The 23,672-nt window shown below is 52.5% G+C and overlaps 11 protein-coding genes across 11 annotated transcripts; 2 read left to right on the forward strand and 9 right to left on the reverse strand.

Annotated features, from left to right (window-relative positions):
- Positions 1-1,941: 1,941 nt before the first annotated feature.
- On the forward strand, positions 1,942-3,000 carry VE01_05515 (uncharacterized protein; the record flags this gene model as incomplete). The annotated part of the gene is made up of 2 exons (XM_018274978.1): positions 1,942-1,953; positions 2,005-3,000. 2 exons carry the CDS (start codon positions 1,942-1,944, stop codon positions 2,998-3,000), a joined length of 1,008 nt encoding a protein of 335 aa, XP_018130636.1.
- Positions 3,001-3,215: 215 nt separating this feature from the next.
- VE01_05516 (uncharacterized protein) lies at positions 3,216-4,640 on the reverse strand (the record flags this gene model as incomplete). The annotated part of the gene is made up of 1 exon (XM_018274979.2): positions 3,216-4,640. One exon carries the CDS (start codon positions 4,638-4,640, stop codon positions 3,375-3,377), a length of 1,266 nt encoding a protein of 421 aa, XP_018130637.1. The 3' UTR covers positions 3,216-3,374.
- A 118-nt stretch (positions 4,641-4,758) lies between these two features.
- VE01_05517 (uncharacterized protein) lies at positions 4,759-6,198 on the reverse strand. The gene is made up of 3 exons (XM_018274980.2): positions 5,784-6,198; positions 5,296-5,708; positions 4,759-5,198 (listed from the first exon to the last, which is right to left on the reverse strand). The coding sequence occupies exons 1-3, from the start codon at positions 5,961-5,963 to the stop codon at positions 5,111-5,113; spliced, it is 681 nt and encodes a 226-aa protein (XP_018130638.1). The 5' UTR covers positions 5,964-6,198; the 3' UTR covers positions 4,759-5,110.
- A 186-nt stretch (positions 6,199-6,384) lies between these two features.
- On the forward strand, positions 6,385-9,190 carry VE01_05518 (uncharacterized protein). The gene is made up of 3 exons (XM_059463706.1): positions 6,385-6,721; positions 6,795-7,931; positions 7,990-9,190. The coding sequence occupies exons 2-3, from the start codon at positions 7,730-7,732 to the stop codon at positions 9,093-9,095; spliced, it is 1,308 nt and encodes a 435-aa protein (XP_059319724.1). The 5' UTR covers positions 6,385-6,721; positions 6,795-7,729; the 3' UTR covers positions 9,096-9,190.
- A 284-nt stretch (positions 9,191-9,474) lies between these two features.
- On the reverse strand, positions 9,475-10,786 carry VE01_05519 (uncharacterized protein). The gene is made up of 3 exons (XM_018274982.2): positions 10,149-10,786; positions 9,775-10,079; positions 9,475-9,690 (listed from the first exon to the last, which is right to left on the reverse strand). Exons 1-3 carry the CDS (start codon positions 10,351-10,353, stop codon positions 9,490-9,492), a joined length of 711 nt encoding a protein of 236 aa, XP_018130680.1. The 5' UTR covers positions 10,354-10,786; the 3' UTR covers positions 9,475-9,489.
- Positions 10,787-11,333: 547 nt separating this feature from the next.
- VE01_05520 (uncharacterized protein) lies at positions 11,334-12,056 on the reverse strand (the record flags this gene model as incomplete). Its single annotated transcript, XM_018274983.2, has 1 exon — positions 11,334-12,056. Exon 1 carries the CDS (start codon positions 12,006-12,008, stop codon positions 11,334-11,336), a length of 675 nt encoding a protein of 224 aa, XP_018130713.1. The 5' UTR covers positions 12,009-12,056.
- A 251-nt stretch (positions 12,057-12,307) lies between these two features.
- On the reverse strand, positions 12,308-13,893 carry VE01_05521 (uncharacterized protein). Its single transcript, XM_018274984.2, has 2 exons — positions 13,161-13,893; positions 12,308-13,084 (listed from the first exon to the last, which is right to left on the reverse strand). The coding sequence occupies exons 1-2, from the start codon at positions 13,292-13,294 to the stop codon at positions 12,649-12,651; spliced, it is 570 nt and encodes a 189-aa protein (XP_018130712.1). The 5' UTR covers positions 13,295-13,893; the 3' UTR covers positions 12,308-12,648.
- Positions 13,894-14,441, reverse strand: VE01_10778 (uncharacterized protein). The gene has a single exon (XM_059464229.1). The coding sequence runs from the start codon at positions 14,418-14,420 to the stop codon at positions 14,025-14,027; it is 396 nt and encodes a 131-aa protein (XP_059320212.1). The 5' UTR covers positions 14,421-14,441; the 3' UTR covers positions 13,894-14,024.
- A 316-nt stretch (positions 14,442-14,757) lies between these two features.
- On the reverse strand, positions 14,758-16,362 carry VE01_05522 (uncharacterized protein). The gene is made up of 4 exons (XM_018274985.2): positions 15,823-16,362; positions 15,657-15,745; positions 15,214-15,584; positions 14,758-15,089 (listed from the first exon to the last, which is right to left on the reverse strand). Exons 1-4 carry the CDS (start codon positions 16,174-16,176, stop codon positions 14,950-14,952), a joined length of 954 nt encoding a protein of 317 aa, XP_018130606.1. The 5' UTR covers positions 16,177-16,362; the 3' UTR covers positions 14,758-14,949.
- Positions 16,363-17,410: 1,048 nt separating this feature from the next.
- VE01_05523 (uncharacterized protein) lies at positions 17,411-19,133 on the reverse strand. Its single transcript, XM_018274986.2, has one exon. It carries the CDS (start codon positions 18,772-18,774, stop codon positions 17,488-17,490), a length of 1,287 nt encoding a protein of 428 aa, XP_018130608.2. The 5' UTR covers positions 18,775-19,133; the 3' UTR covers positions 17,411-17,487.
- Positions 19,134-20,746: 1,613 nt separating this feature from the next.
- EAF3 (Esa1p-associated factor) lies at positions 20,747-23,666 on the reverse strand. The gene is made up of 5 exons (XM_018274987.2): positions 23,217-23,666; positions 22,652-22,907; positions 21,483-21,754; positions 21,315-21,430; positions 20,747-21,248 (listed from the first exon to the last, which is right to left on the reverse strand). The coding sequence occupies exons 1-5, from the start codon at positions 23,369-23,371 to the stop codon at positions 21,070-21,072; spliced, it is 978 nt and encodes a 325-aa protein (XP_018130709.2). The 5' UTR covers positions 23,372-23,666; the 3' UTR covers positions 20,747-21,069.
- Positions 23,667-23,672: the final 6 nt, after the last annotated feature.

Genomic DNA, 23,672 nt, shown 5'->3' on the forward strand with positions numbered 1-23,672 from the left:
AATTTAGCTCCCCCAAAAAATCAAAGATTCTGCAATGCAACCATTTTAAGTCTTTGGGTGTTTCCCGTATACCGGGTTGGAAAGGAATGGTCTCACGCAGTGGATCTTTCTCGTGGATGTGCTGCTTTACTTCTATGCTTTGAGGTTGCTGTTGTTGTCGGTGGGTTCTCGCCATCACCCCTTTTCTCACCCACGCCTATTCTTCCCAACCGGTCCCGTTTCTCAGTTGCCACTCGTATTTGAATTGATCTCCCGCGACCTATCAGCATGGATGATCTGTGGTTGCGACTCGGTCCTTTACAGACGACCATGTCTATGTTGTTGCCAGTGTTGCTTTTGCCATCGTCTTAAGAAGGAGACGAAAGCCGGGAGTTAAGGTGACTATAGAATTCAAAAGCAGTGCCGAACTCGAGCGTATTGAAGTATGGAAGTTGCCTTGAATCTGAATATGAGGCTGCCTCAAGAAAACAAAGAAATCGCCCGCGAAGAACGCACGTGCTTTCAACCTACTGGATTGGGAAAAAATGGCCTTACGCAATGAGTCCTTCTTACGGACGTGCTGCGCTGGGCCTCTGGTTTGTGGGTGCTGCTGCTGTTGCGGCTTTCTCACCGTCACCACCCATTTTATCATCGACGTCAATTCTCCCCACCGAGGCCCTTTCTCAGCCACTGCCTAAATTTCTGTTTAACCCCCCCCACCCCCCCAAAAAAAGATCCACACACGCATGGTTGATCTATGTCAAAGTTCCTGGGCATTTGCCATGAGTGTTGATGTTGTCAGTCGGCGTCGGCGTCGTTGTCGTCGTCATCGTCGTTGTTGTTTTCGTTATTGTTGTTGGGGAGCTTAATAGGGAGAGGGAAAGGGGTTAAATGCGGGATCGACTGTTAGAGTTGGGGGGAAGGGGTTACGGAAGTTGGTTGGTTGGTGAGTTGTGCTGAGAGGAGGAGTATGAGATGAGCTGGTGGTCGGAGGAGGGGGGTTGAACTAGAATGGGGTCAGCAGCGTTAGATGCGTTGAATGTGTGCTGCGGGATGGGTGGATGAAAAGTGAGAAATGAATATCTTCCAAAAGCAAGTTAACTTACTGTGGGAGAAACTGTATTTGCTTACTATATAACCACAATAGGTTGGCCTTACGACTAAGATTGACCAGTTAAGTCCACATGAATACAATGTATTGATATGGGGTTCTGCGTAATCCTTGGAGGGTTTAGATTTCGGGATTGGGGGTTTCAAGGATGGTGAGTTCTGGCTATGGTGAAAGCTTCTTGTTGGCGGGGCGTTATTTAACCGTCGTCGAGCTGTTCTCGTTTCTTTGGTGCTGCCACCGTCGGGTTTGTCACTGTCGTGGAGTTGCTGCTCAGGGGTAAGGGGTGACGTGCCTTGAGCTTAGCCACGTGGTGATTGGCATCTGCAAGCGTATGAGCTCTGGGGTTCGGCTTCTTAGTTCTGGCTCTCTCATGTCGCTGTAAGCTGCTGCCGAGACGTCGCCATGACGGGAAGGAAAGAACATTTTATAGGCGTTGCCAATATGAGTTACCCATGTGACAGTCGGGCCTCAAAAACTGTCCGCAGACATATTAATCTCGAACCCCTGGGGTTATTGTGAGACTTCACGATTCTGGCAAGTGCGATCTGGCGGGTGCACCTTCAATATTTGTGTCCAACGGTTCCAGGGTAGCTCTTTCCAAACATGAAGTTATCACACTCGCTCCTGCCGTCTAGGATCCTTCAAATTAACTCTCGTTTTCACTTGTTTGTCTTGGATATGATCCGTAATTATTCATCAACTATCCATACTCACCATCGACGGCTATTATATCAAATAAAACAGTGTTTGTTACTAGCCAGCCAACAGAAACCGATTATACTGTTACTACAAAAGTGAGAAGACTAAACAATTGCTCGTTCGAAGAAGCACCTCCTTTACAGCTTGAGACAATGGGTTATAAGGTAAATAAACATACTCCCACCGTCTGTCCCATACTCACCCGACCAACTCAGATTGAGAAACGCAGACGTCGCTCCAGCTCCCCAGAACACGTAGACCCCAAACAAAGCACCACTTCACGGAAGCGCACCCGCCATGGACACAACACTCGAAACACCCGAAGCCAAAGTCCAAACCAAGCAGACTCGCCCCATCCCAGAAGCGAATATACCCCCGCACCCCCAAGCAACCTCCCCGAAGTTGCCCAGGCGTCTCTCATCGTCAAAGATGAAACAGAATCTCTCGTCCTAGACGCGTTCCCCAATCTCGACATCAGCTCCCCCGTCCCCTCCCCGATGTCCGTCGACGTCGACTCCACCAACCCCATCGAAAGTTCCGACCCTGACTCCCCCATGCCCGCCAATGCCACAGAATCCGAATCCACCATGAAACTAGGCTCCGACGTCGAACTCGCCGCCTTCCAGTCCCCCGAAGTCCTCTGCGTCGGCTATAGCACTCTCCCGCTTGCCGGCATCGTCGAGCTCCTCACACCAATGGACGTTTCCCACATCGTCGACATTCGCTCCAAACCAGTCTCAAATGTTAACCCGGAGTTTGACATTGTGAAACTGAAGTCCAGCAGGTATCTCATGGAGAACAACATTGAGTATCTCTGGCTCGGGCTGTCGCTCGGGGGACGAAGGGATAATATGGAAAAGGACAATATGGCAGCCGTGATAAGACACAAGGAGATGCTCGTGCCGGACTTGAAGAACTACGCTGCGTATATGACTACCCGGGAATTCAAAGCGGGATTGACCCAGTTAAAGGATCTGGCGATAGAGCAGGCGAAGATAGGGAAGAGGGTCGTGATTATGTGCGATGAGGCCGTGCACTGGCGGTGTCATCGACGCATGATTGCAGATAGACTTGTGGCGGATAACTGGACCGTGAAGCATATGGGGTTGAAGGTGAAAGAGTGCGTGGATCATGTCATGTGGAATATTTCGAGGAAGGCTCCGGATGGGGAGGTGGTGTATGATAAGCCGCGGCCGCAGCTTGAAAACTGAGGAGGGGTATGTATCACCTCTCACTAAAAGGATTGATTTTATTATCGAAGGGGGGGCCGTCTCTAGTTGCTTGTAAGGTTAGGGGTTCAAGCATTTGTTATGGGCTTGTTGGGTAACTCGGTTGCAGGGTGGTAGTTGGATTGAAAAAGGGTGGCTTGGTTGTGTATCGTCGTTAATAAAAGATGTGATAACTCTCAAAATGGCAGACAGTTTGTAAACCGAACCCGGTGTATTGCAGTATATTAAAACATATCTAAACCCCATAAGTATCGCCATAAAAACCTCTAATTAATATTAGAAAAAATAATTATAACATTTCAAACCCAAATGATACCACCTCCAACGCCACCACTCAATTCTGCCCCTCTTCTACATTAACCCGATTCCACCAACGTAGTCTTTCCCGCCTTATCCTCAACTTTTACAGTCGACTTTCCATTCTTGCCCTTTAGCCTAATCTTTGTATTCCCGTCCTTCACCTTGACCTTATATTTCCCATTTTTCTGCTTCACCTTTACCTTGGCTGGCTTCCCCTTCTTCATCGCGCTAGGACGGTCGTAGTGGGACTTTCCGAGTTCAAGGGTTGGATGCTCCTGTTGCTGGGGCTTCGCGGGTTCCTTTGGCTTTTCGGCCGCTTTTGTGTTTTCGACTGTAGGCTTCTTGGCTGCGGGCTTCTCAGCTTTGGGTCTCTGGGCTGTGGGCCTCTTGGGTTTACAGTGCCTGGGCCTCTTAGGTTCCTCCTCGTCGTCGTCGCAGTCGTCGCAGTTGTCGCAGTCATCCTCCTCCTCCTGATCTTCATCCACCTTCTTCTCCCAACTCCTATACTCCTCCACCACCTCCCCCCAAATCTCCCCCTTCATCCTCTTCTCAAACTCCCTCTCAACCCCACCATCCACCTCCCTCCCCTCCTCCCTAACCTCAAAACTCTCCCTCCAAAATCTCTCCTCCCTCTCCACAATCGCCTTCTCCTTCCCCCCCTTCTCCGCCTTCCAACCCTCCATAACCCTAACCTCCTCCTCCTTCTCCTCCCACATCCGCCGAATCCTCGAATTAATCTCAAAGCCCTTCTCTGCCCTCTCCTTTAGAACTTCTGCCCTCACCTCCTGTCCGCGCTTAGCCCACTCACTGGACCCATCAAAACAACTATGCTGCCACGCCCCCCAATGCAGCGCATCAACCGCTACTCCAGTGCGTCCATCGCACTTAGGCGCCTCCTTCGCTTTCTTAAGCTGATAATCCCGAATCCGCTCCGGCGCTTTCATATCAACATCTGCCTTCACTTTCGATGCCGCAATCCTCCCCTCCCCGGATTTAGCGGCCTCCTTCACCTCCGCACCAGGCACAACAACCACATCCGTGAGCCCAATATCGTCATTGAAACAGGTGTACAGCCGTGACTCGAAGCCCTGGGAGGCGGGTGGATCGCACTCATAGATTGTCTTGGGCACGGTGGCGCGGTCTTTCGGCCAGAAGCCGGTGGAGAAGGCGATGCGGGCTGGGTCGGAGGGGGGGAGGGGGTAGAAGTAGGAGACTGTTGTGTTGGGGCCGGTGCCGAAGACGCCGCCGGTGCGGGGGGAGTTGATGGGGGGGGTGGCGGGATTGAGGAAGGGGAGGGCGAGGAGTTGGGCAAGGGGTGCCATTTTGGCGGGGTTGTGTGTGTGAAATGAGTAGTTTGTTGATCCCGGGATGGGAGATATTTAGGAGCGAAGGGGAAGAGGGGGACGAAAGTGCGGGACAAGGGGATGAAATAGGATGGGAGGGGGGTCATGGGACGCAATGAACAGTGGCATGTTGATTTAGAACAGGCCATTGTTGATGATGAGCCCTATGTTCTGTGGTCGAAGGGTCCAGATAGCTTCAAAATCACTCACCTCGCTGTCAACAAATCATCCCACACCAACACTAAGCTCCAAAACGCGCGGTCTTTGCAAGTAAATCATACAATCCCATAGGAAAGAGTGCAAATCGATTAATCGAACTATCGCATCGCACCAGGCTCCAAACTCTCAAACTCCAAATAACGCGACACCCCTCTAAAAAAAAGGGGGGGGATCATCACGCACGCACAATATCTAGGCCGTATATACATCCCAATCCCACGCTTCCCAATCTACCTAAACTTGCTAACGATGACTGCAAGAATGAGCAGCACAAGCACCGTGATAATCGCAATCGTAATAATCTTATTCGTCGCCATCCTACCACCAAAATCAGCTCGGGCGTCAATACTCCCCCTTCCGTATCTCCCCACATGCCTCCTGTAATAATAATTGTAAAAGAGAAAATGGAACTCACCTCCTCGCCATCCCCTTCAGGGTCTTAACACTGCGGTCCACGTATCCCTCACTCTGCAATAGCGTCTCATGCGTGTGATCAATCACATTCCTCTGACGATGCAGATCTGCCAGCGTGCTCGCACCAATATCCTCTGTCTCGTTCGCCAGCCTCTGGCTGTCCCGCAGCCGCTGCGTCGATCGGTCCAATCGCTCGGTCCCGCTTAGCAGCTGCTGTCGCTGCTCCAGCTGCACGTCCCCGCCACTTGGATCATCAGCGTAGCGCGCACCGAAAAGAGCTGCGCGGTCGTTGGAAAGGTTTGCCAGTCTCCTCTTGGCGGAGTCGGTGTCGGTCTCGTGGTTGCGGAAGCGCTGGTTTATCTTGGTGCGTGCTGCGGAGGGGATGTTGGATTTCTCGAGGCGCATTTGGTCGAGCTGGAGGGGGTTAGTTTGGGTTCATGGCTGCTAGTTTTTGGGGGCATGGGGCAGGATTGGGGGGGGAAGACGCACGAGTTCATTTGCCTCCTCCAATGCGCGCTCGGCCTGAGATATGGCGGCTTTGCGCGGCTCCCCGGAGAGCTCTGGGATCTGGTCGAGCTTCTGGTTTAAATCCGCCTGCACGAGCTTCAGCTCAGCCTCATAGCTACTGAAAAGCTCGGAGCCAGCGTCGGTATCGAGGGGGTTCGACATGGTGGTGGTTGTGATGTTGAGAGTTCGAGGTTGGGGGGGCTGGTTCTATTGAGAGCTGCCTTGATCGCGCTGTAGGTACTGTGGTTTGCCCAACTGCCCTCCTGTCGTGGTAGCGCTGGTTGTGAGGATAAGACTGCTCGATGAGACGAATAGGGTCGCGGGTATTTCAGGTATTAAATGCGATGGGATTGTAGAGGAGCGCGGGGAGTTGTGGTTCTTTGATGGTTACCTTCAGTTCTGGCCATGACGACGACTGACCTTGAGGCCCTGCGCTTAACTCCAACCCCGGTTCGGCTTCAAGATTATCCTTTAGCCGGTCAACAGACAAGTGCCAATACAGCGCTAAGCCTATTTGCGCGTCTGCGACTGTGCATATATGAATAACTTAATATTTTATCCTTTCTTCATTATTATCCAATATCAAGATGATCATTGAAACATGCCAGATGCCACAATTCTCTTGAGTTTTCTTTGTATGGGTTTATGTGATGGTGATTCTCATGCCGCAGTATGAATACATACAGTACTTCTGTTACTAGCATACACCCGCAGATATTCAAGTCACTGTGGCCAGGAACAAGCTGATCCCGCCTTTGAAGGCCCAGAAACTGTGTCTGGACCAGACCAGGATGGAAGAAGACTTGGCTCCTTCAGACAAGCATTTGCCTGTCTTGTTTAGCTGGTTATTACCCCAGATTCCGAGGTTTCGGGGAGTTGACACTGTACTCTATTAGAGCCATGTCCTGGGAGAATGTCGTGTGCGTGTGGGTTCCTTACTTTCTCCTGGAAACCAACCTATATGGCGCACTTGACTAATTGCAGTCGAGTTAGACATGGAATATTCATCTACAGGCCAATCTCCTACTCAGAATGCCATTTTAACTCTATAGAAGCATTACTGCCAAGATCAAAGTTTCATGGTTTCCACGTTCTAACAGTTGGTGATCGTACTCCCGAGTGGAATGTGGTTGGCGATCTCCGGCGGGAGTGTGGCTTAACCCCGCATATATCGGTGAACACCGACGTCTACCACAACCCCATATTTGTGGGGAAGATAGGGGAGAGCTGGCCGTCGCGGCATCATCTCCTGACGACACACTTGAAATGCTATGAGAGAGATAAAGTAGCCGAGGGAGATCCACATGATTTGCGGGATTTGGATGCGCCATGATGGAATTCGTTCAAGTGAACCACGATTGAACCACGATCTGCGAGGATGAATATGAAAGGCTACCGAAAAGCCAGCTCGTGGCAGTCGCTAGCCCAGATGGTGCACCCGAGTTGTTGAGTCGAGTTGTGGGTCGGAACCCGCCACTTACCGGCACTCTCATATTGTGGGATTGTGAGCATATTAAAGCAAGTCTAGATCCTCTGAACTTGGATGGTTCAAACTCGACTAGGGTACGACGTTTTGAGAACTGCATTGACTATGAACGGAACACTTGGAAAAGACCTCGAAAAGCAAGCCAGCGAAGACGAGCAACAAATTGAAGTGATGGATCAGATTGACTATGTGCCCACCGGGGCTATTCCTTCCGAAGATCTGGAAAAGGGCGACTCGATGTATGCGAAACTCGCAAGAATGGGGACGAAGATGAAAGTTGAAGTACGAGGCATTGAGCGAGTTCCCGAGGATGAGAGGACGGATACTTCGTACTGGAATATTGGATCCATGGTACACCCATTTTTACCTTCCCTCTCATGACTACTACTACGTTAAGTGTCTCTGATTTATCGTGCATCTATCATAGTGGCTGGCTGCCAACATGGTTGTCCCGTCCTTCACAATTGGGGTGTTGGGCCAGGCCGTGTTCGACTTGGGATTTGTGGATGCAACTTTGGTCATTATCTTCTTCAACCTGCTATCGGTCCTGACCGTCTGCTTCTTCTCTACATTCGGCGCGGCCTTTGGGTTGCGCCAGATGGTGCTCTCGAGGTTCTATTTTGGATGGTGGGGTGTAAAACTGAGTAAGTTCTTACCCCCTCTTGATTCATGGACACATCCCTTACCACTTATATTTTGCAGTTGCGCTATTCAACGTCTTGGCATGCATCGGCTGGGCCTCAGCAAATATCATAGTCGGAGCCCAGTTGATTAACGCAGTAAACAATGATGTGCCTGGGTTCGCCGGAATCCTCATCATCGCCTTTTGCACCTTGGTTATCGTCTTCTTCGGATACAGAGTAGTCCACGCATACGAACACTGGAGCTGGATCCCCACGTTCATAGTCTTCCTAATCCTCCTTGGCACCTTCGCAAAATCCGGTGACTTTGTCAACCTCCCCATGGGCTCTGGCAAAGAAGAACTAGGAAAGGTTCTCTCATACGGATCCACCGTCTTCGGCTTTGGGACTGGCTACACTGCCTTCGCAGCGGATTACACCGTATACCAACCAAGCAAACGCTCTCCCCGCAAGATCTTCCTCGCGACATGGCTTGGAATCCTGCCAACTCTGCTCTTTACAGAGCTACTAGGCGCCTACGTGGTGACAGCTACGGCTCTGAATGGTGGCAATAACATCTACCAAGAAGGGTACAAGCAATCCGGAATCGGAGGTCTTCTTGCTGCCGCCCTCTTCCCCCACCTCGGTGCCTTCGGCAAGTTCTGCCTCATCATCCTCGCCCTATCCGTCGTCGCCAACAACTGCCCCAACATCTACTCCGTCTCCTTGACACTCATGGTAATGGGCAGATGGACGCGCCACATCCCCCGCTTCGTCTGGACCGTCATCGCCACCGCGGCTTACATCGCTATCGCCATCCCAGGATACAGCAACTTCGAAGCAGTCCTCGAGAATTTCATGAATTTCATTGGGTATTGGCTAGCTATCTACGAGGGCGTGGCTCTTACAGAGCACTTCGTCTTCCGCCGCAGCTTCGCCGCATACAACGTCGAGGACTATGATAACCGCGACAAGCTACCCCCCGGAATTGCAGCCGTTCTCGCTTTCTTCTGCGGTGTCGTTGGTATGGTCACCGGTATGAGCCAGTCGTGGTGGGTTGGACCCATTGCGCTGCGCGCTGGCTCTGCGCCCTTCGGTGGCGATCTGGGATTCGAGCTGGGCTTTGCCTTTTCTTCTGCCTCGTACTGCCTGTTCCGCACTATTGAGTTGCGCGTCTTTAAGCGCTAGGCGTCGGCGCTGTGTAAGGGCTGATACATCACGCGAAAGAAAATACTGTAGAGCAGTATAGTGGATATGTTGAATTGATTACTATAAATGCCGGCTAATCGTCCATATGTGCACATGTATATTTGCCCATGAGCTGAACTGAGCTGGCTAGCCTGAAACCTTGGTTACTGCATAGCTAGGATGATATGCTTCTGTCGACAAGGGAAATATTGTAGTTGGTATGATATCATTTTCTCACATTGCAACAGTTGATGGGCTGCATTGGAACAGTGGCCTTGTTTCCTCCCCCACAACCAATATGTAGTCAATCTAACTATCTACAGAGAATCCACCTCCTCCACCTCCTCCACCACTCCACCACCCCCCCTCAACCCCAAACCACCACACCACAAGCTTATCCAGAGCAGTACCCAGCCTTAGCGGGCTCGCAGCCGTTGTTGCAACCAGTGAACATCTGGCACGAGTGCGCAGTATCGAAGCAACTGTTCTTGATCGTAGCGGTATCCCCGTAGTTGGAGTTGATACCCGCGAGCACGCCGCCGTTCTTGGCAATGACGCCCTCGATGTAGACGTTGCGCTTGCACTGGGAAGAGCACTGTGGGGTGTTAGTATATTCAACCGGTCCAACGACATGCACCAGGACATTGCCAGGGTAGGGGTGGAAGGGGGGAGGACTCACGTTTCCGCACGACCTGTAAAGCTTGCCGTAATCCTCAACATAGAAGTTGATGATGTTCACAGTACCGCAGCCGTTGTGCTGAACAACCTTATCACTGGCGTGGTACGCACCACCGCCAATAATCCAGGTCTCCTGGCCAGCCTTGTCGTTCTTAACGGTGATGGCGTCCTCGCAGACGTCCTCGAACCACACGAACTCAAGCGTACAAGGCCCATCGCAGTGCACGCCCTCAGCCTGGTTCTTGCCGATAATAACGTTCCTCAGAGTGGCACCAGAGCGGAGGAGGAAGACAGCATCAGCGTCACCTGGGGTTGTTAGCTAGGTGGTTTCTTCAATGCAAATTCAAAGTCGGCCGGGGGGGGGGAGTATCTCACCTCCCTCAGCCTGCTCATTACAAGCACCACTCCCGCGATCAAACCTCGCCCATCCACCATCATACACCTTCCCCGCAGCGACCTCAATGACCTTACTATTCGTCTTCGTCGACGTAGCAGTCGGCACACCGCCCGTATACGCATTACACGCCAGCGCGGCGGGAAGCAGAGCCGCGAGGCTGACGAGCTTGGATAGGTAGACCATGGTGAGCGGTTGATCGGATTTGCTTGCGGGTTGTGATTGACAAGGTGATCGACTGTGTCAGGCAAGGAGCAGAGTGACGATCTCGAGGGCGAGGGGAGCGGTTTATATAGCTCTATCTCCGGAATCGAATTTCTTCATGAAACCCATCGGTGGTCCTCGGAAGCCCGCCCAGAGCCTACCCAGCGGGTCATATAGTGGAATTTAATCAACCATATCTCGTGTGGCTGTAAAGGAAGGGCTGATAATCTCCGTCTAACATCAACCTACCTCGTCCCATATGGAGCAAGTTGTAATTTCTCATTGGAGGAATATAAGTAGACCTCGTACCGCAAGAACCACTATATAATCTGATCCCACTATACCTCGAGGCGAATTCAGTGCCGTTTCAACTACGCGCCTTGGCGGGTAATATAAACAACATTAAACATCAGAGGCTCGTCAATGCCGGTGGAGTGCTTTCCCCACACGCTTGGCGCGCGCTGCTGCTGCGTCCTCGGCTGCTTGGCGCCGGAGTGCCGGGATTCGGTGGTGGGCGGTGTCAGCGGCGAGTTGAAGTTGAAGCACCAGAGGAAGGAAATAAATTTTCCGTGCACGGTGAGGATATATTGGGCAAATTAAGAGGATTGGGCGGGATGGGTGTCACATGGCTTTTATGTGGGAGATATTTTTTCTGTCTTCTATGGATTCTTGGGATGTGCGGTCGTTGGTAGGTTTGACAGCTTGTTACCGCGGAGGGTTTTTTTGGCTAATTTATGCTTGTAGGGCTTTTTTGTTTCCTGATCGTCGACTTTAAACATGGGTTAGCTTTTGCGGGGTAACAAGATGAGGGACGATCTATTTGTTTTTAGAACATCCGGACGTCAGTCAGCGAACTTACCTTCAGCGAACTTTCTCTCTTCCCACTTCTCTCTCGCCTTCCCCCAAAAAAACCCCTTTCATCACTATCACCTCTCTCCTCCACCCTCACTCCCGCCACCCTCTCACCTCCCCAAAACCTCCTTCATCCCCCCAACCTCCTCCCCGCTCACCACCTCCCCCTCCCCCACAATCCCCGACGAATGAAACCACCTACACCTTGTCTCCCTCACCAGCACCTCCAGCACCTCCCTCCTCACTCCTCCCCCCGGCATAATCACCAGCTCCCCTTCCCCAAAATCAGGCAAATTCCCATAACCCCCCACCACATCCCCCTCGATCCCCCCAGACGTCAACACCGCCTTGAACCCACAGGCTGCTACCTCGCGGATCGCGGCGTGGTAATCAGACGTCGCGTCGACCGCGCGATGGAATGTACACGGCAGGGGCCTCGCCAACTCCACCAACTCCGAATTCCTCTGCTTGTCCACCACCGTCACCCCCTCTTCGTCTTTCAAGATCCCGAAGACAAATCCATCAGCCAACTCCCTAAACCTCCCTATATCCTCCTCCATCTGCGTAAACTCCTCGTTACTATAAATAAAATCCCCTCCGCGCGGGCGAATCATAACCATAACAGGAATCTTAACCTCCGCCTTGATCGCCTCTAGATCAGCGAGCAGCGGGGTCGTGCCCCCCACCGAACGGTCCGCACAGAGCTCAATTCGGTCTGCCCCCGCGCTGGCGGCGATGAGAGCGGAGGGGGCGTTGAAGCAGGCGATTTCGAGGTATTTCTTCATTTTTGGCGTAGTGGTGGTGGAGGTGGATGTTGGTGGTGGCGGGGTTGGCGTTTAGAGGCTGCTGGTGAGGTGGTGGTGATTGGTGTGGCGGGGTAGTGGGAACTAAAATGGTCGCTAGAGGAAGGGTCATCCCGCGATTTGAGGGGGATTTCAGGGACGGGTAAGGGGAAGGGGAAGGTTTTTTGCCTCTCGTCTTTTTTTGGAGGGGGGGGTTGTAGGATTAAGGTTAGTTTTTAAGGTTAGAGTTATAAAATATCATATGCAGAGCGGAAAATAATAATGTAGAGATCGTAACAAGCGTCTTGATTCATTAATCCATCTATCGATCGTGTAGCCTATTACTAATGCCACTCCTCATTAAGTTATTTCGACCTTTTTGACCTTTTCGACCTCATTAAGTTGTTTTTGAAGCCATGCAACTGTAGTGTGCATCATTACCTCCTCCTCCGTTCGCCTCTCTCTCTCTTCTCGAGTTTCGTAGCCACAATCCCATTAAACTGAAACCCGTGCAACTGTAGTGTGCACCATTACCTCCTCCGCCACTCATCGCAGCCACATCCCCAGGCGTCAAGCCAGTAGAGCTGTGCTGTATCATTACTCCCCATCCCCTCATGTCGTGGTGTCGTCCCCATCCCCGGTCTTAAACCATAGGAATCGCATTCGCATCGTCCTTAACATCCCCCCCCTTCGTCGCCCCCCCAAACCCACCCCCCGGCTTCACCATATCCACCGCCCTCCCCGAATTAACCTTCCTCCACACAATCACCGCATACACCAACCCCCAAAGCGAAATAAACACCAACACCGCCGGGAACGCAACAATAAGGTAATCGCTATACCCAAACTCATACCTCCGCTTCTCGTTCGTAATCCCAATAACCATCGAGATCAGACTCAACACCGTCACGGCCCCGTTCCCCAGCAGGAAGATCCACGCCGTCAACCGGAAGTGCGCGAAGAGCACGATGTGCCCGATCACGATGAAGGTGCTGACCACCCCGAAGCTGCCGATCGTCGCGTAAAGGGCCTCAGTGTAGGAGTTCGAGCCTGAGTCTGTGCCTTCGTAGATGGAGAATCTGGGGGGGGGGAGGTGTCAGTAGATGCTGGAGCTGTGGTGTTGTTGGGGGAGCTAGGACGGGGGGGAGAGCTTACCCGTAGTGCATGAGGTGCCAGATGCCGACGAAGGCAGCGAAGCCGAGCTGGATGGTGAAGAGCGGGATGATGAAGCTTTTGCGCCATGGCGCGTGGATGCTCGGCGGGCGGGAGACGCTGGCCATGTTTGACATGTTTGAGGTGGTGGTGAGGCAGAGGAATTAAGGTGTATTAGAGGAGCGTAGTTGAGGAGATGTGAGTGTGAAGTTTGTAACTTGGAGTCGGTCGTTGTCGTCGTGATGAGTGTGCCTTTGTTCGGGGGAGCAGAGATAATATATACTTCAATTTTGAGTTATCGAAGGATTCACAAAGTGTGCACCATGCCGTACGCCAAGTCCTTTGATAGACGGTCGGCAGACAAAAACTGATACCGTGCTATGTGTAAAATGAATCCTTCAGAATCGTATTTTTAGGGCAATTCTGATTGATCTTCCTCGGCGATGTCGCATGCTGTCCCATTCTGCCCCAGTGCTCCTCAGTGCTGCCTCAGCCCTGCCCCAGTATTTCGCACATACAGTAGAGATCAGTCGCCTTCCGTCAAATGCACCCGAGACCGTCCACACATTCACACCATCACAGACAATCAGGCATCACTCCCGCCGCCCCATGTCGTGAGCCAAGAGTCTCGGCGAAGGCTGAGCCCCCCGCTCCACCATCTGTCACCCAACCATCTCCCCGCCATCATCCAACCGAGCTCTTCACAACCACAGGCCGCGACAACAAAGCACCCCCAACCCGCTTCCATCTTCCCAACTCGGCATCATCCCCCGTCCATCACGCGCCTGATATTCCTTTGACAGCAGAATCCGACTAAGCGAGCAAGATAAACATCCGAGCTGGCGCTGAGCCTAGGGGGAAGGGGGGTTAGTGTGGGAGCTGCCCATAGCTTCTGGGGGCGCTATTGTGGGTTTGACATGTCGAGGAGGCTGGGAAAGAGGGTTGAGGGCTGTCGTATATCGTATACTTACGTATGACAGCCACGACGTGTCGTCTGAGCGGGGTGGCTTGCGATGGCTTGCGGTGAAAAAGCGCGGGAAAAGCTTGTGAGTTACTGTATGTGATGGGCTCGGCGACTTGTGATACAGCACGGTGATGCGGTGAGGGAATTCTATGCGATCGTATATCGTATACCCCATACCCATACCCGAGGGATGATGGCCTGTGGAAGAAGACGACGACCGGATCTATAACTCGAGTCAAGCCGAGGATTGGGGTCCAAAAGATATGAAAATGCATGGATTCGTCGTCTTGGCAGGACATTCCTGTCAGTCAGAAACGCCATGCCGGAGAGTTGGTATGCCGGTGGACGGGCGATTGGCTTGCACAGATTCGTCGTCATGATGGGAAAAGGTCTTCGGGGATTCATATCGGCGAAAGTGAGAATGCCGAGGAGGGGTGAATATGCCATTGATTCGCCGCCGCAATAGGAAATTTATCTTGTGGGATATGCATAAATCCCAAAGAAAGGATAATTATGTATGGCCACTAGCACCAACGACACATCCAAGCACCAGCACCAACACACCACAACACCTCACTCCATCTCCAAAACTGCATGTGTATAGTCCAAATATTTTAACCCCCCACCCCCTCCCAACCCATATTTCTTGATCATTACACCCCCACCAACTATTCCTACACACATCCCATCCATCTAAGCCCTTTCCCCGCGGTATCTGCAAGCAAGCAGCGCTATACAACGCCGACACAAAGATTTAGATTTCTGCAAAGCCCTCCCCCAACCGAGATGCCCGTCATGAACCCCTGCACCACCCCCAACCCCGGCTCTTCACGCCGTCGCGAGTCCAGCGGCTTTCCCAAGTGTTCCGCTCCCCCGGCTGCTGAAGATGGACATAATCCCGAAGCCTACGTAGAACAGAGCTACAGGGTACGCGACAAGGCCGCGCGCGCTCTTCATCCTCCCGATAACTATTTACACTCGTTAGCTTGACAGCCCCCAACGTCTCTCCACCCACCAGGAAACCGCCGCAAGAAATCCACTTGCGGAAGGGGGGGAAATATAGGTAAATAAAACAAGACAAAAAAAACTCACCACAAAACATCGCACTCGAACTCAACGTCGACCAACAAATCGCCAAACTCGTCACCGCATACCCCACCACACTATCCAACGGCATCGCAATCCCCAACAACGACGTCAGCACCAGCGGCAACAGACAATACCCCAGCACGCTCGCGCTCTGCGGGAACGTAAGGGTACTGCTCAGATGCCCCCCGCGATCGTCGCCGCCGCCGGAGTAGCCCGCGTTACCTGCTGCCATGTGTGCGGGTGATGCGCGGCCCGAGGGCGTGTCGGGTGTCATGAGGCTGAGGATTGTGTGGAGGGCTGTGGATCCCATGAGGGCGAGGCCGTAGATGTAGCCGAAGTGGACTTTGCCGCTGAAGAGGAGGAAGGTGCCGAATCTGAGGGGGGGTTGTTGTTAGCTTAGATCTTCCACTTGAAGCTTGCCGGGGAAAGGGGGGAGTGAAGCTTACAAGAAGAAAAACAGAATCGGACCCGCGAGATCAGAATCATCCATAATATGGCTATCAATATGCACAAACGGATTCAACACCGCCAGCGTCTATCACATCGTTAGCCCTTTTCCTCCTCTCCCCCCTCACAACAACCGCGCACACCCAGGGTCCAAAACAAACCTACCTTAACCTTAATATGCCCAAAATTAACCCCCAACTCCTCCTGCAGCGGCGGCTCCCCCTCATACCCCTCCGTCGAAAAAGCCGCCAACCACCCCGTCCTCAGTCCCCCCTGCTCCCCCATCCGTCCACTCACCCTCGCCTGCCCTGCGCCAACTCCCGGACTGCTGAACCCCCCCGAGCTTGCGCCGACGCCGTAGCCCCCCATGGAGCCGCTGGGGGCGCCGTAGCCGCCGTATCCGCCAGCTTGTCCGGAGGCGCCGGTGGGAGGGCTGGGGTAGGAGGAGGGGTAGAATTGCAGGTTTTGGGGGGAGGTGGTGGTGTATTGGTCTGGGGGGGCGCCATAATGTTGTGCCATCGTTGGGGAGGGTGCACGCCGGTGGGCGTGTGTGCGTTCGTCAGGTATTTGTAGATGTGTGATTGGTGCTCGTCAAGGTGTGTTTGAGACTGAGATTGAGAGAATGAGTGTCGTTAAACGTGTTCGTGGAGGGTTGGAGCTGGAAGTTGATGTTTCTGGATCTGGAAAGACAGTTTTGGGACAACGAGCGCATAGCTACAAGTTACGGTGTACGTAGTAAAGGAGGTCTGTGCCAGCCAGGCAGCGGGGTTTGGGGGTCACGTGGTGTTGTTTTCGGAGGGATGGATTTTCCGGCCGGGATGGGTTATAAGATTATATGAGATCGTCGAACCAGAGGGGGGGAGAGATGGTCTTAACAACTAAGTTTCAATTACTTTTCAAGTAAATACGACGTCTTAAAATATATGAACTTGACGGTTAAACAGAGATGATAGCTGATATATATCCTCCTGCGCACGCGGACGCCCCTTTAGCGGCATAGAGCTCTCTTCCAACGGGTCTACCCGCCGCCATTGCCGCCGCACCAATGATACGGAAGGCTTCTTTAGTCCTTACCGCCGTTTTATTCACTTGAACCGTTCCTGTCTACTTCTCATATCGGCCTGATCAAAGTACTATAACAGACCACTTTCCATATCCCTATATATACAACCCCTACCAGACCCCTCCTACCTCCCAATCCACCATCCATCACCCGTATCCTCAAAACACCCAACCCCTCCTTCCCCATTTTACTCAGTTAACCTCACATCACCCCTCCCTCCAAAATGGCCATCACAAAATCCAACCCCCGCCTCCCCCCCTCCGCCCCCCTCACCACCACTCACCCCCGCCGCCCCCACACCCGCAACTGCCCCACCTACGAGCACCCCCTCCTCGACCTCCCCTTCATCATAATCGACTACCTCATCATCCTCTTCCAAGAGCTAAACGAGCTCTTCACCATATCCCTCTCCTGTCTCTGGAACTGCACGCTCGCGTACTCGATGTTCGTGGCTGCAAGGATGTGTTGGGGGTATAACCAGGATGATTGTTTGTGCGTTTCCTCCCTGCCTCCCCTTCCCAAAGCCACACTATAGTGTATTGTATTGTACTAACGGGAGATGGGGTGGGATAGGAACCTAGTGTACGTGGTGCGAAAAATGCTAGATGTTATGGGGAATTTCTGCGTTGTGCGAGGGTAGATGTTGTGTGTGCGTGGGTAGACAGTTTTATTATCAGTTATAACAATGTAATGTCCTACTACACGCTTCCTTCCCAGATCCCAACATCCCATGTGTTGTGTTTATACCCCCTCCCATAATTCATAATTCATATACTCTGTGAGCTCATCGGCCTCTCCGGCGGATCAACCTCCATCTCTCCCCCTTGCACACTACCTCTCCCCTCTAACGGCGGCGCGACCATCACCATCGGCACCCTCGGCGGCGACGGAACATACGTACTCGGCCTCAACAACTCCAACCCCCCCTCCTCCCCCTCCTCCTCGCTTGCTTTCTCAACCCCCTCCTCCTCCTCCCCTTCCTCTCCAACCCCAATAGTCCAAACCCACGCCCTCTTCTTCTCCCTCTTCCTCTTCCTCCCCCCCACCTCCTCCCCCAATCCCGCCATCCTCCGCCTCATCTCCTCAAACGGCCCCGGCGTCTGCCCTCCATCCCTCGTCGCGCCATCATACGCTAGGACGGCTTCAATCCCCGTCTCCGCCTCCCCCGCTCCCTCTCCATCAGCCCCCGCGTCATCTTCCCCGAGTAGTTCGACGTGTGACCGCACATACAGCTCTGTTGTGATAGTCTGCGTAAGAGGGTTATTATACCCCACTCTCCTCCCACCTTTCTCCACCGTAGTCACAGCTGCACCCGCTGCACTAGCCGGGAGGGGCGAGTTGCGGAGGATAGACCGTAAACTCCGAGGGTGGGTGTAAGGCGGTTTATAAGGCGTTGAAGATCCCGTCGTCGCTCTTCGGCGGGGTGTGCGAGGTGAGGAGGGGAAGGGGGATGGGGCGAGGGTGGTGGGGATGGAGACATTGATGCGGCGGAGGCGGGAGGTCGTTGCTCCTGTTGTGGTGGCTACAGCGGCGGCGGTGGTTGTAGTGTTGGTGCCTATAGATGACGTAGATGAAGGCGAAGAAGGGTGCGCAGACTGCGGCGGCGTGAACGTAAATGGCGCCTTTAGCGATACATCCGGATGCGCCGTAACAGGCGTAGGCGCTTGCGTCGTCGGCGTATCAGGGTAAACAACCGTGAACGGCCCCGGTGTCTGAATGCGATGAGAGAGCGGGATCGCCGACTGAGGCGCCGCACTCGTAACAAGTCGTAGAGACTTCGGCCGTGCCGACGTGTTGGCAGAAAAGGGTAAGGCTGTTATGGGCGCCGCGGACATGGGGATCGGCGAGGCGAGCGAGATGGCTGCGGCGTAAGCGTTGGAGAGGGTGTTGAAGGCTGTGGGGGAGGAGGGGTCGATGTCGGCTTTGAGAGCTGTGGAGGATTTATTCAGCGTCATTGGTGCGCTTGGGGTTTTGATCTGGAGGGATAGTCGGGGTCGTTTGGGGGGGGAGGAGGTATGCGACATGTCGGCTTGGTGGCTCATGACTGCTAGCATTCTAGAGTCTGCTTCTCGTTTTAATGAGGAATTTCGTGAGGTTGTTGGCGTTGGTGTAAGTGCTGTACTGTACTGACGACTTCTACCTGTCGTAAATGGAGTGATCCGCTTTATATCTATTGTCCGTCGAGGTGTGAGGAGGAGGATCCGGCCTCTGGTGAGTGACTTGATATATACGCAAAAAACGAGCCGAGTCGATCGACTTTCTTTCTATATTCGAGATCCTTGTTAGCCGAGCACTGACTATCCTCCGTATCGAAACAAAACAAGATAAATAATGAAAACGGAAAACTGGAATGGAGGAGGTGGAGTCAAGCGCGGGCGGGAAGCATGTATATAACCAACACCAAGGCCATGCTTGATCGCCACCCCCCCCCCTCCACTCCCCCCTGGCCCAACCAGCACAACAAGGGTTCATGAGGGGTGGATTATATTCATAGCGCACTGCATCGGGCAGCCGCCGATAGCGAGTGTCCCCCCATATCTCCCCCTTCCATCCAACAGCAGCGCTACCGCTGTCTCTCCCCCCCCGGTGATTCGCAGGATCCCCCCGGGATGTCTCCAGCACCAGCAAGCACAGCACACAGCAGACGCGGTGTGACCACGTCCCCTCTCCCCGCCTCTACCCAACCAAACCCCCCTATCCCATACCCATACAGGGTCCCTCCGGACCACCATCCCAGAAATGTCGCAGCGCACCCCTCCCCTTCCGCAATCCACGGCCACGAATCCGAGCAGTGGCCACACCTAAGCGCCGGAGAGAGGATATTAATATCCCACCCCACCCGTCCCGAAGAGCCAATCAGGCGGGGCGGCGGGGGTCCGAAGGATGTGATGGGTCCGACTTGTAAGCGCCAAGCCTGCGGGTATTCCCTGTCGCTGAACGGGTCTCCTATTTGCTGGGGGAATGTTGGAATTTAACCGTGCGAGGATGGGGAGACGCGGCTGTCGGCTCGGGTTGGTTTAGCTTTGCGCGCGGAAGATGAGGCGGAGGGGGGATGACGGGGCGGATGGGCGGAGTTGGTGGGTAGTGTGAAGGATTGGGGGATTTAAGATTAGTCGCGCTGTGGAGACGGGGGGGATTCCGAGGGTTTGGAAATAGAAGGATGGAAGGAGTTGAAGGATTGAGGTGGAGATTAGTGAGTGAGTGAGCTATGGTGAATTGCTGCTTGGGGGGTGTATTTTTTTCTAATTACGGACATAAAAATAGATGATCCCCCTGAAGATCCTATGTGATCGTGTGTCCTTGGTGCGTGTTATGGAGTCATAAACGTCATCTTCGCCACTGGAGGAGCTTCGATTTTGGGGATTCGTATACTCTACTAGCATCTTCGCCACTGGTGAGCTTCGTGTTTTGAGGCTTCGTATGTATACCCCACTGGTGTCTTCGCCACCGATAACCTTCATTGCTGGGGCTTCATCTGCGCCACTCGTGTCCTCGTCACTCGGTAAGCTTCAGTTTTAGACTTTGGGTCTGTGCTGGGTTTCGTTTTTTGCACTATGAGCTTACGCTTTAATCTCAATATAGATCGACGCGTAATTTTATTATAGAAGCCACGAATAAATCCTGTCATCCGCCAAGATAAATATTTACTAGATGTAATTTTATATAGAAGCCAAGAGTGAATCCTGTCAGCCCTTGACAAGAAGAAGCTATTGCCAAGTCATGAATTTCACAAATAGTGGGTTGAATTTATGAATACTATTATGAATATCACCGGAATGTCATCGCAGGTAATTAAACTTACCCTCACTCAGCCACGATGAAAGCCTGTCCGTTCCTAAAAATGATCACCGTAATTAAACATCCCCATGTCTCTCTTGATGACGACTGAATCCTACCAAATCTAGACCTGGAAAGGTCGTTGTTATCCATGAACATCACCACAGATACCATCATCGAACTCACAGTAAAAAATACCCTTACGCTTACTCCCACACTCACATTCACCATCATCACCAAACTCACTTTCAGTAACTCATTTATTAGTGATCCTAAACTATTTAGAAGTATCCAGCCAGGCAAGAAAAACATCCATAGAACCCATAAAATCCCATGAAGCTCCCTTCCCCCGTCAACAAACCGTTCAGCCACTCAGATCATAAAGATCAAATCTCAGAAAAAATCGCAAAACAATCCTCCATGTATCATCATCCCCCAGTATAAACAAACGCCACCCGAAATCCTCGGTACGCCTCGCCATGCCAGTCCTAAACACCCGAAAACACATATCACACCGGTAAGAGCGCGTGCGGCTTGTTGAGAAAGAACAGAGGCCGAGAGACGCAAAGACTCTAGTTACCGCGCGCCATGTCGATGTACGACTGGTTGGGAGTCTCGTACTCGGCGACGAAGTACTTCTCCAGGTTTGGCTTCTTGACCATCCAGTTGGTCAGCTTGATGATCTCCTCGCGCAGGTGGCTGACGGACTGCTGGTCCATGTTGGTCTGGGCGATGAGCTCAGGGAGAGAGACTGGGGTTGGGTTGTTAGTGATTCTTGTGCTTGACGGGAGAAAAGGGGGGGGAGGGAAGGACTTACCCAAGAGGCGGCAGAGATGCTCCGCACCGTAGGTCTGGTTGGCGTTCTTGCCAGCCATGTCTCCAGTGGGGGCCTCCCAGAGCTGGATCATCTCGAGGTATTGAGCACGCTCGAAACTGTAGAACATTAGAATTATAAACCAGATCGAAATAATGATGGTGAACTTACCGGTACAAGAGGATTCTACCCAAGCACTTGTCAAAGTACTCGCGAAGACCAGCGAGCATCTCCTCGAGGATGCTGGCCTCAGGGCTGCCAGGGGCACGTTTGGGCATCTCATCGTCCTCATAGTCCTTGAGGATGCTCTCAACCGGGTGAGCAGCCGGAAGAGGAACCAGCTGCTGGTTCTTGGTCACATTCTCCCAGTCGTCGACGAGGATCGCCTTGATGCGATCTGGGATTGGCAAGCTGATAGCCGGGCGGTCGAGAAAGCCGTCCTCCTGTACATTGAATCGGGTTAGAAAATAATCAAGATGTCTGGTAGCAAAACAACGTGTGAAAGTAGCGCGGTGGCATGGGCGGTCCTCCTGGAATCCGATTGAACCGCTGTGGATGCGCTTGATGGCCTTGCGCATTCTGGAGATGCGTTCCTTTGGGTCCTCGGGTTCTTTGTCGCTGGATGATCCATCGGAATCGGTGGGATGAGTACGAGCTGGCTCGTTGGGGATGATGGGGTTCTTCTTCTTCTTGAGATCGGATTTGGTAGGGGGGTGGGGAAGAGTGATGCTTTGCTTGACTCTGCCAGACTTGGTGAGGTACTGGTAGTCTGGTGTGGGAGGTAGCTTGGAAAGGAAGTCCGTTGGATGTTGTGTCGTGTCCAGGAGGAATGCAATAAGTGCAGGATTCTTTGGCACATAATTGGCAATGTGTGCAGGCACCTCTGGGACCTTCTGGATGGGCAAGGTAAGAGCAGCCAGGCGCTTAGCAACTGGGTCATTGGGAGGTAGAGCTTTCTCCACACCCTCAGCAAATGGGTTGGATCTCTTCTTGCTAGATCGGGTGGTCATATTCGGTGGATTGTTTTGCTTGGCTGGCGACATGATGGAGCTTTGCCTGGGGTTGTTGTGGTGAAGCTCCAATTTTGTCTCGTTGGAAATTTTGAGGTTTGTGGGCGTTGGGGTTGCGTGGTAAACACAACAACCCCCTTTCCGCCACGTTCCGCGAGGTTGGCGGAAATGCGTACTTGGGTACAAGCGTACATCCCGAAGGTATCCAACAGTGAAATCCAGGTCCAGAGAGGTGAATTGGTCCACAGAGGCTTCCAGGAGGACAAAGGCTCACAGCACAACCGTGGTGTTGTCTCTGTAAATAAAGCAAAAGTAAGAAAATTCACATACCTGTTCGAGATCGTAATCTCTAAGGCGCCTCGGGGCGCGTCCTCCACCTTGAGCAGCCATGCTGCCACGCTCCTCACTGCCGCGGGCAGAGCTGAAATCGGATCCGTTGGCGCGGCCCTTGGTCTTCGCAGACTTGGAGGCAGATGGTGCAGGCTTGCCCTGGAGAGCCTTCATCTGCTCGTGAAGTTGGGCGGCAAGCTGCTTGTTTTCCTCCGTAAATTTGCGGACGCGATCCTGAGGAACCCAGTCGTCCCAGCTGTAGAACAGAAGTTGTGTTAGTTGGATTTCTTGTTGCCACCCCTTATTTTGTAGGTTGTGGCGCACGGACTGTAGGATCAAGAGGGAAGAGATTCTCGATCTGGAAAAACAAAAGTCCACACGTTTATGAACCACCAATTAAGGAAATAATGATTCACAACAACGGCAACAGATGTGTACACGACGACAAAACACAACTCCCAAAAAGATAAAAAGACAAAAATACACCACAATATAATACCACAACGAACACCACAAGCACAAAAATCACAATTGACAGAACAGAAATCTCCCCATAAGTACTTACGTGTTCTTCCATCCCTTATAATGGATCTTGTATTGCCATGATCCCCCATCAGTAGCGCGCGAGTCCAACACCTTGGCTTCATAGAGCATCTCATGATGGAAGCACAAGACACGCTCGTCCTTGGCGAAAGGAGCCACCGCTTTAGCTGGAGCCATGACCCAGAGTGCCCTATTAGGTGGGAGGCCGGAGTTCTTCTTTCTACCCCTGTGGTGATGTTAGAACGTGAAGAAGGCGGAGAAATAAAGATCCCCAAGATTGTGAAGATGTGAGGATGTGTCTTGAAAGGATAGTATGATTGTTTGGAGGGGAAGAAAAAAGGGTGATGTTGTGTGTTGTGTTTGGATGCTTGGAGATGCGGAAAGGAGGCCTTTCAAGACTTCGTTTTCCCGTGACTTTTGGGGTCGACGCGTGCAAGGAACACGGGAGGAAGAAACAGAGAAGAGACAGGTGATAGGC

Source organism: Pseudogymnoascus verrucosus, assembly GCF_001662655.1.
Source record: "Pseudogymnoascus verrucosus strain UAMH 10579 unplaced genomic scaffold scaffold_20, whole genome shotgun sequence".
NCBI lineage: Eukaryota > Fungi > Ascomycota > Leotiomycetes > Thelebolales > Thelebolaceae > Pseudogymnoascus > Pseudogymnoascus verrucosus.

What these genes read in the sequence shown, in the direction of transcription:
- VE01_05522 (XM_018274985.2), bottom strand. Translation starts at nt 16,176, where the DNA reads ATGGCACAACATTATGGCGCCCCCCCAGACCAATACACCACCACCTCC. An exon ending in TTGGGCATATTAAGGTTAAG is followed by an intron (nt 15,746 to 15,822) that starts GTAGGTTTGTTT and finishes ACGATGTGATAG; the next exon opens with ACGCTGGCGGTGTTGAATCC. An exon ending in TTCGAGTGCGATGTTTTGTG is followed by an intron (nt 15,090 to 15,213) that starts GTGAGTTTTTTT and finishes GAGTGTAAATAG; the next exon opens with TTATCGGGAGGATGAAGAGC.
- VE01_05523 (XM_018274986.2), bottom strand. Translation starts at nt 18,774, where the DNA reads ATGCTAGCAGTCATGAGCCACCAAGCCGACATGTCGCATACCTCCTCC.
- EAF3 (XM_018274987.2), bottom strand. Translation starts at nt 23,371, where the DNA reads ATGGCTCCAGCTAAAGCGGTGGCTCCTTTCGCCAAGGACGAGCGTGTC. An exon ending in GAGATTACGATCTCGAACAG is followed by an intron (nt 21,755 to 22,651) that starts GTATGTGAATTT and finishes TTCAATGTACAG; the next exon opens with GAGGACGGCTTTCTCGACCG. An exon ending in GCATCTCTGCCGCCTCTTGG is followed by an intron (nt 21,249 to 21,314) that starts GTAAGTCCTTCC and finishes ACCCAACCCCAG; the next exon opens with TCTCTCTCCCTGAGCTCATC.
- VE01_05518 (XM_059463706.1), top strand. Translation starts at nt 7,730, where the DNA reads ATGGTTGTCCCGTCCTTCACAATTGGGGTGTTGGGCCAGGCCGTGTTC. An exon ending in ATGGTGGGGTGTAAAACTGA is followed by an intron (nt 7,932 to 7,989) that starts GTAAGTTCTTAC and finishes TATATTTTGCAG; the next exon opens with TTGCGCTATTCAACGTCTTG.
- VE01_05517 (XM_018274980.2), bottom strand. Translation starts at nt 5,963, where the DNA reads ATGTCGAACCCCCTCGATACCGACGCTGGCTCCGAGCTTTTCAGTAGC. An exon ending in TGGAGGAGGCAAATGAACTC is followed by an intron (nt 5,709 to 5,783) that starts GTGCGTCTTCCC and finishes AACCCCCTCCAG; the next exon opens with CTCGACCAAATGCGCCTCGA. An exon ending in CTGAAGGGGATGGCGAGGAG is followed by an intron (nt 5,199 to 5,295) that starts GTGAGTTCCATT and finishes TTTTGGTGGTAG; the next exon opens with GATGGCGACGAATAAGATTA.
- VE01_10778 (XM_059464229.1), bottom strand. Translation starts at nt 14,420, where the DNA reads ATGTCCTGCCAAGACGACGAATCCATGCATTTTCATATCTTTTGGACC.
- VE01_05521 (XM_018274984.2), bottom strand. Translation starts at nt 13,294, where the DNA reads ATGTCAAACATGGCCAGCGTCTCCCGCCCGCCGAGCATCCACGCGCCA. An exon ending in TGGCACCTCATGCACTACGG is followed by an intron (nt 13,085 to 13,160) that starts GTAAGCTCTCCC and finishes CCCCCCCCCCAG; the next exon opens with ATTCTCCATCTACGAAGGCA.
- VE01_05519 (XM_018274982.2), bottom strand. Translation starts at nt 10,353, where the DNA reads ATGGTCTACCTATCCAAGCTCGTCAGCCTCGCGGCTCTGCTTCCCGCC. An exon ending in TAATGAGCAGGCTGAGGGAG is followed by an intron (nt 10,080 to 10,148) that starts GTGAGATACTCC and finishes TAACAACCCCAG; the next exon opens with GTGACGCTGATGCTGTCTTC. An exon ending in TTTACAGGTCGTGCGGAAAC is followed by an intron (nt 9,691 to 9,774) that starts GTGAGTCCTCCC and finishes AACACCCCACAG; the next exon opens with TGCTCTTCCCAGTGCAAGCG.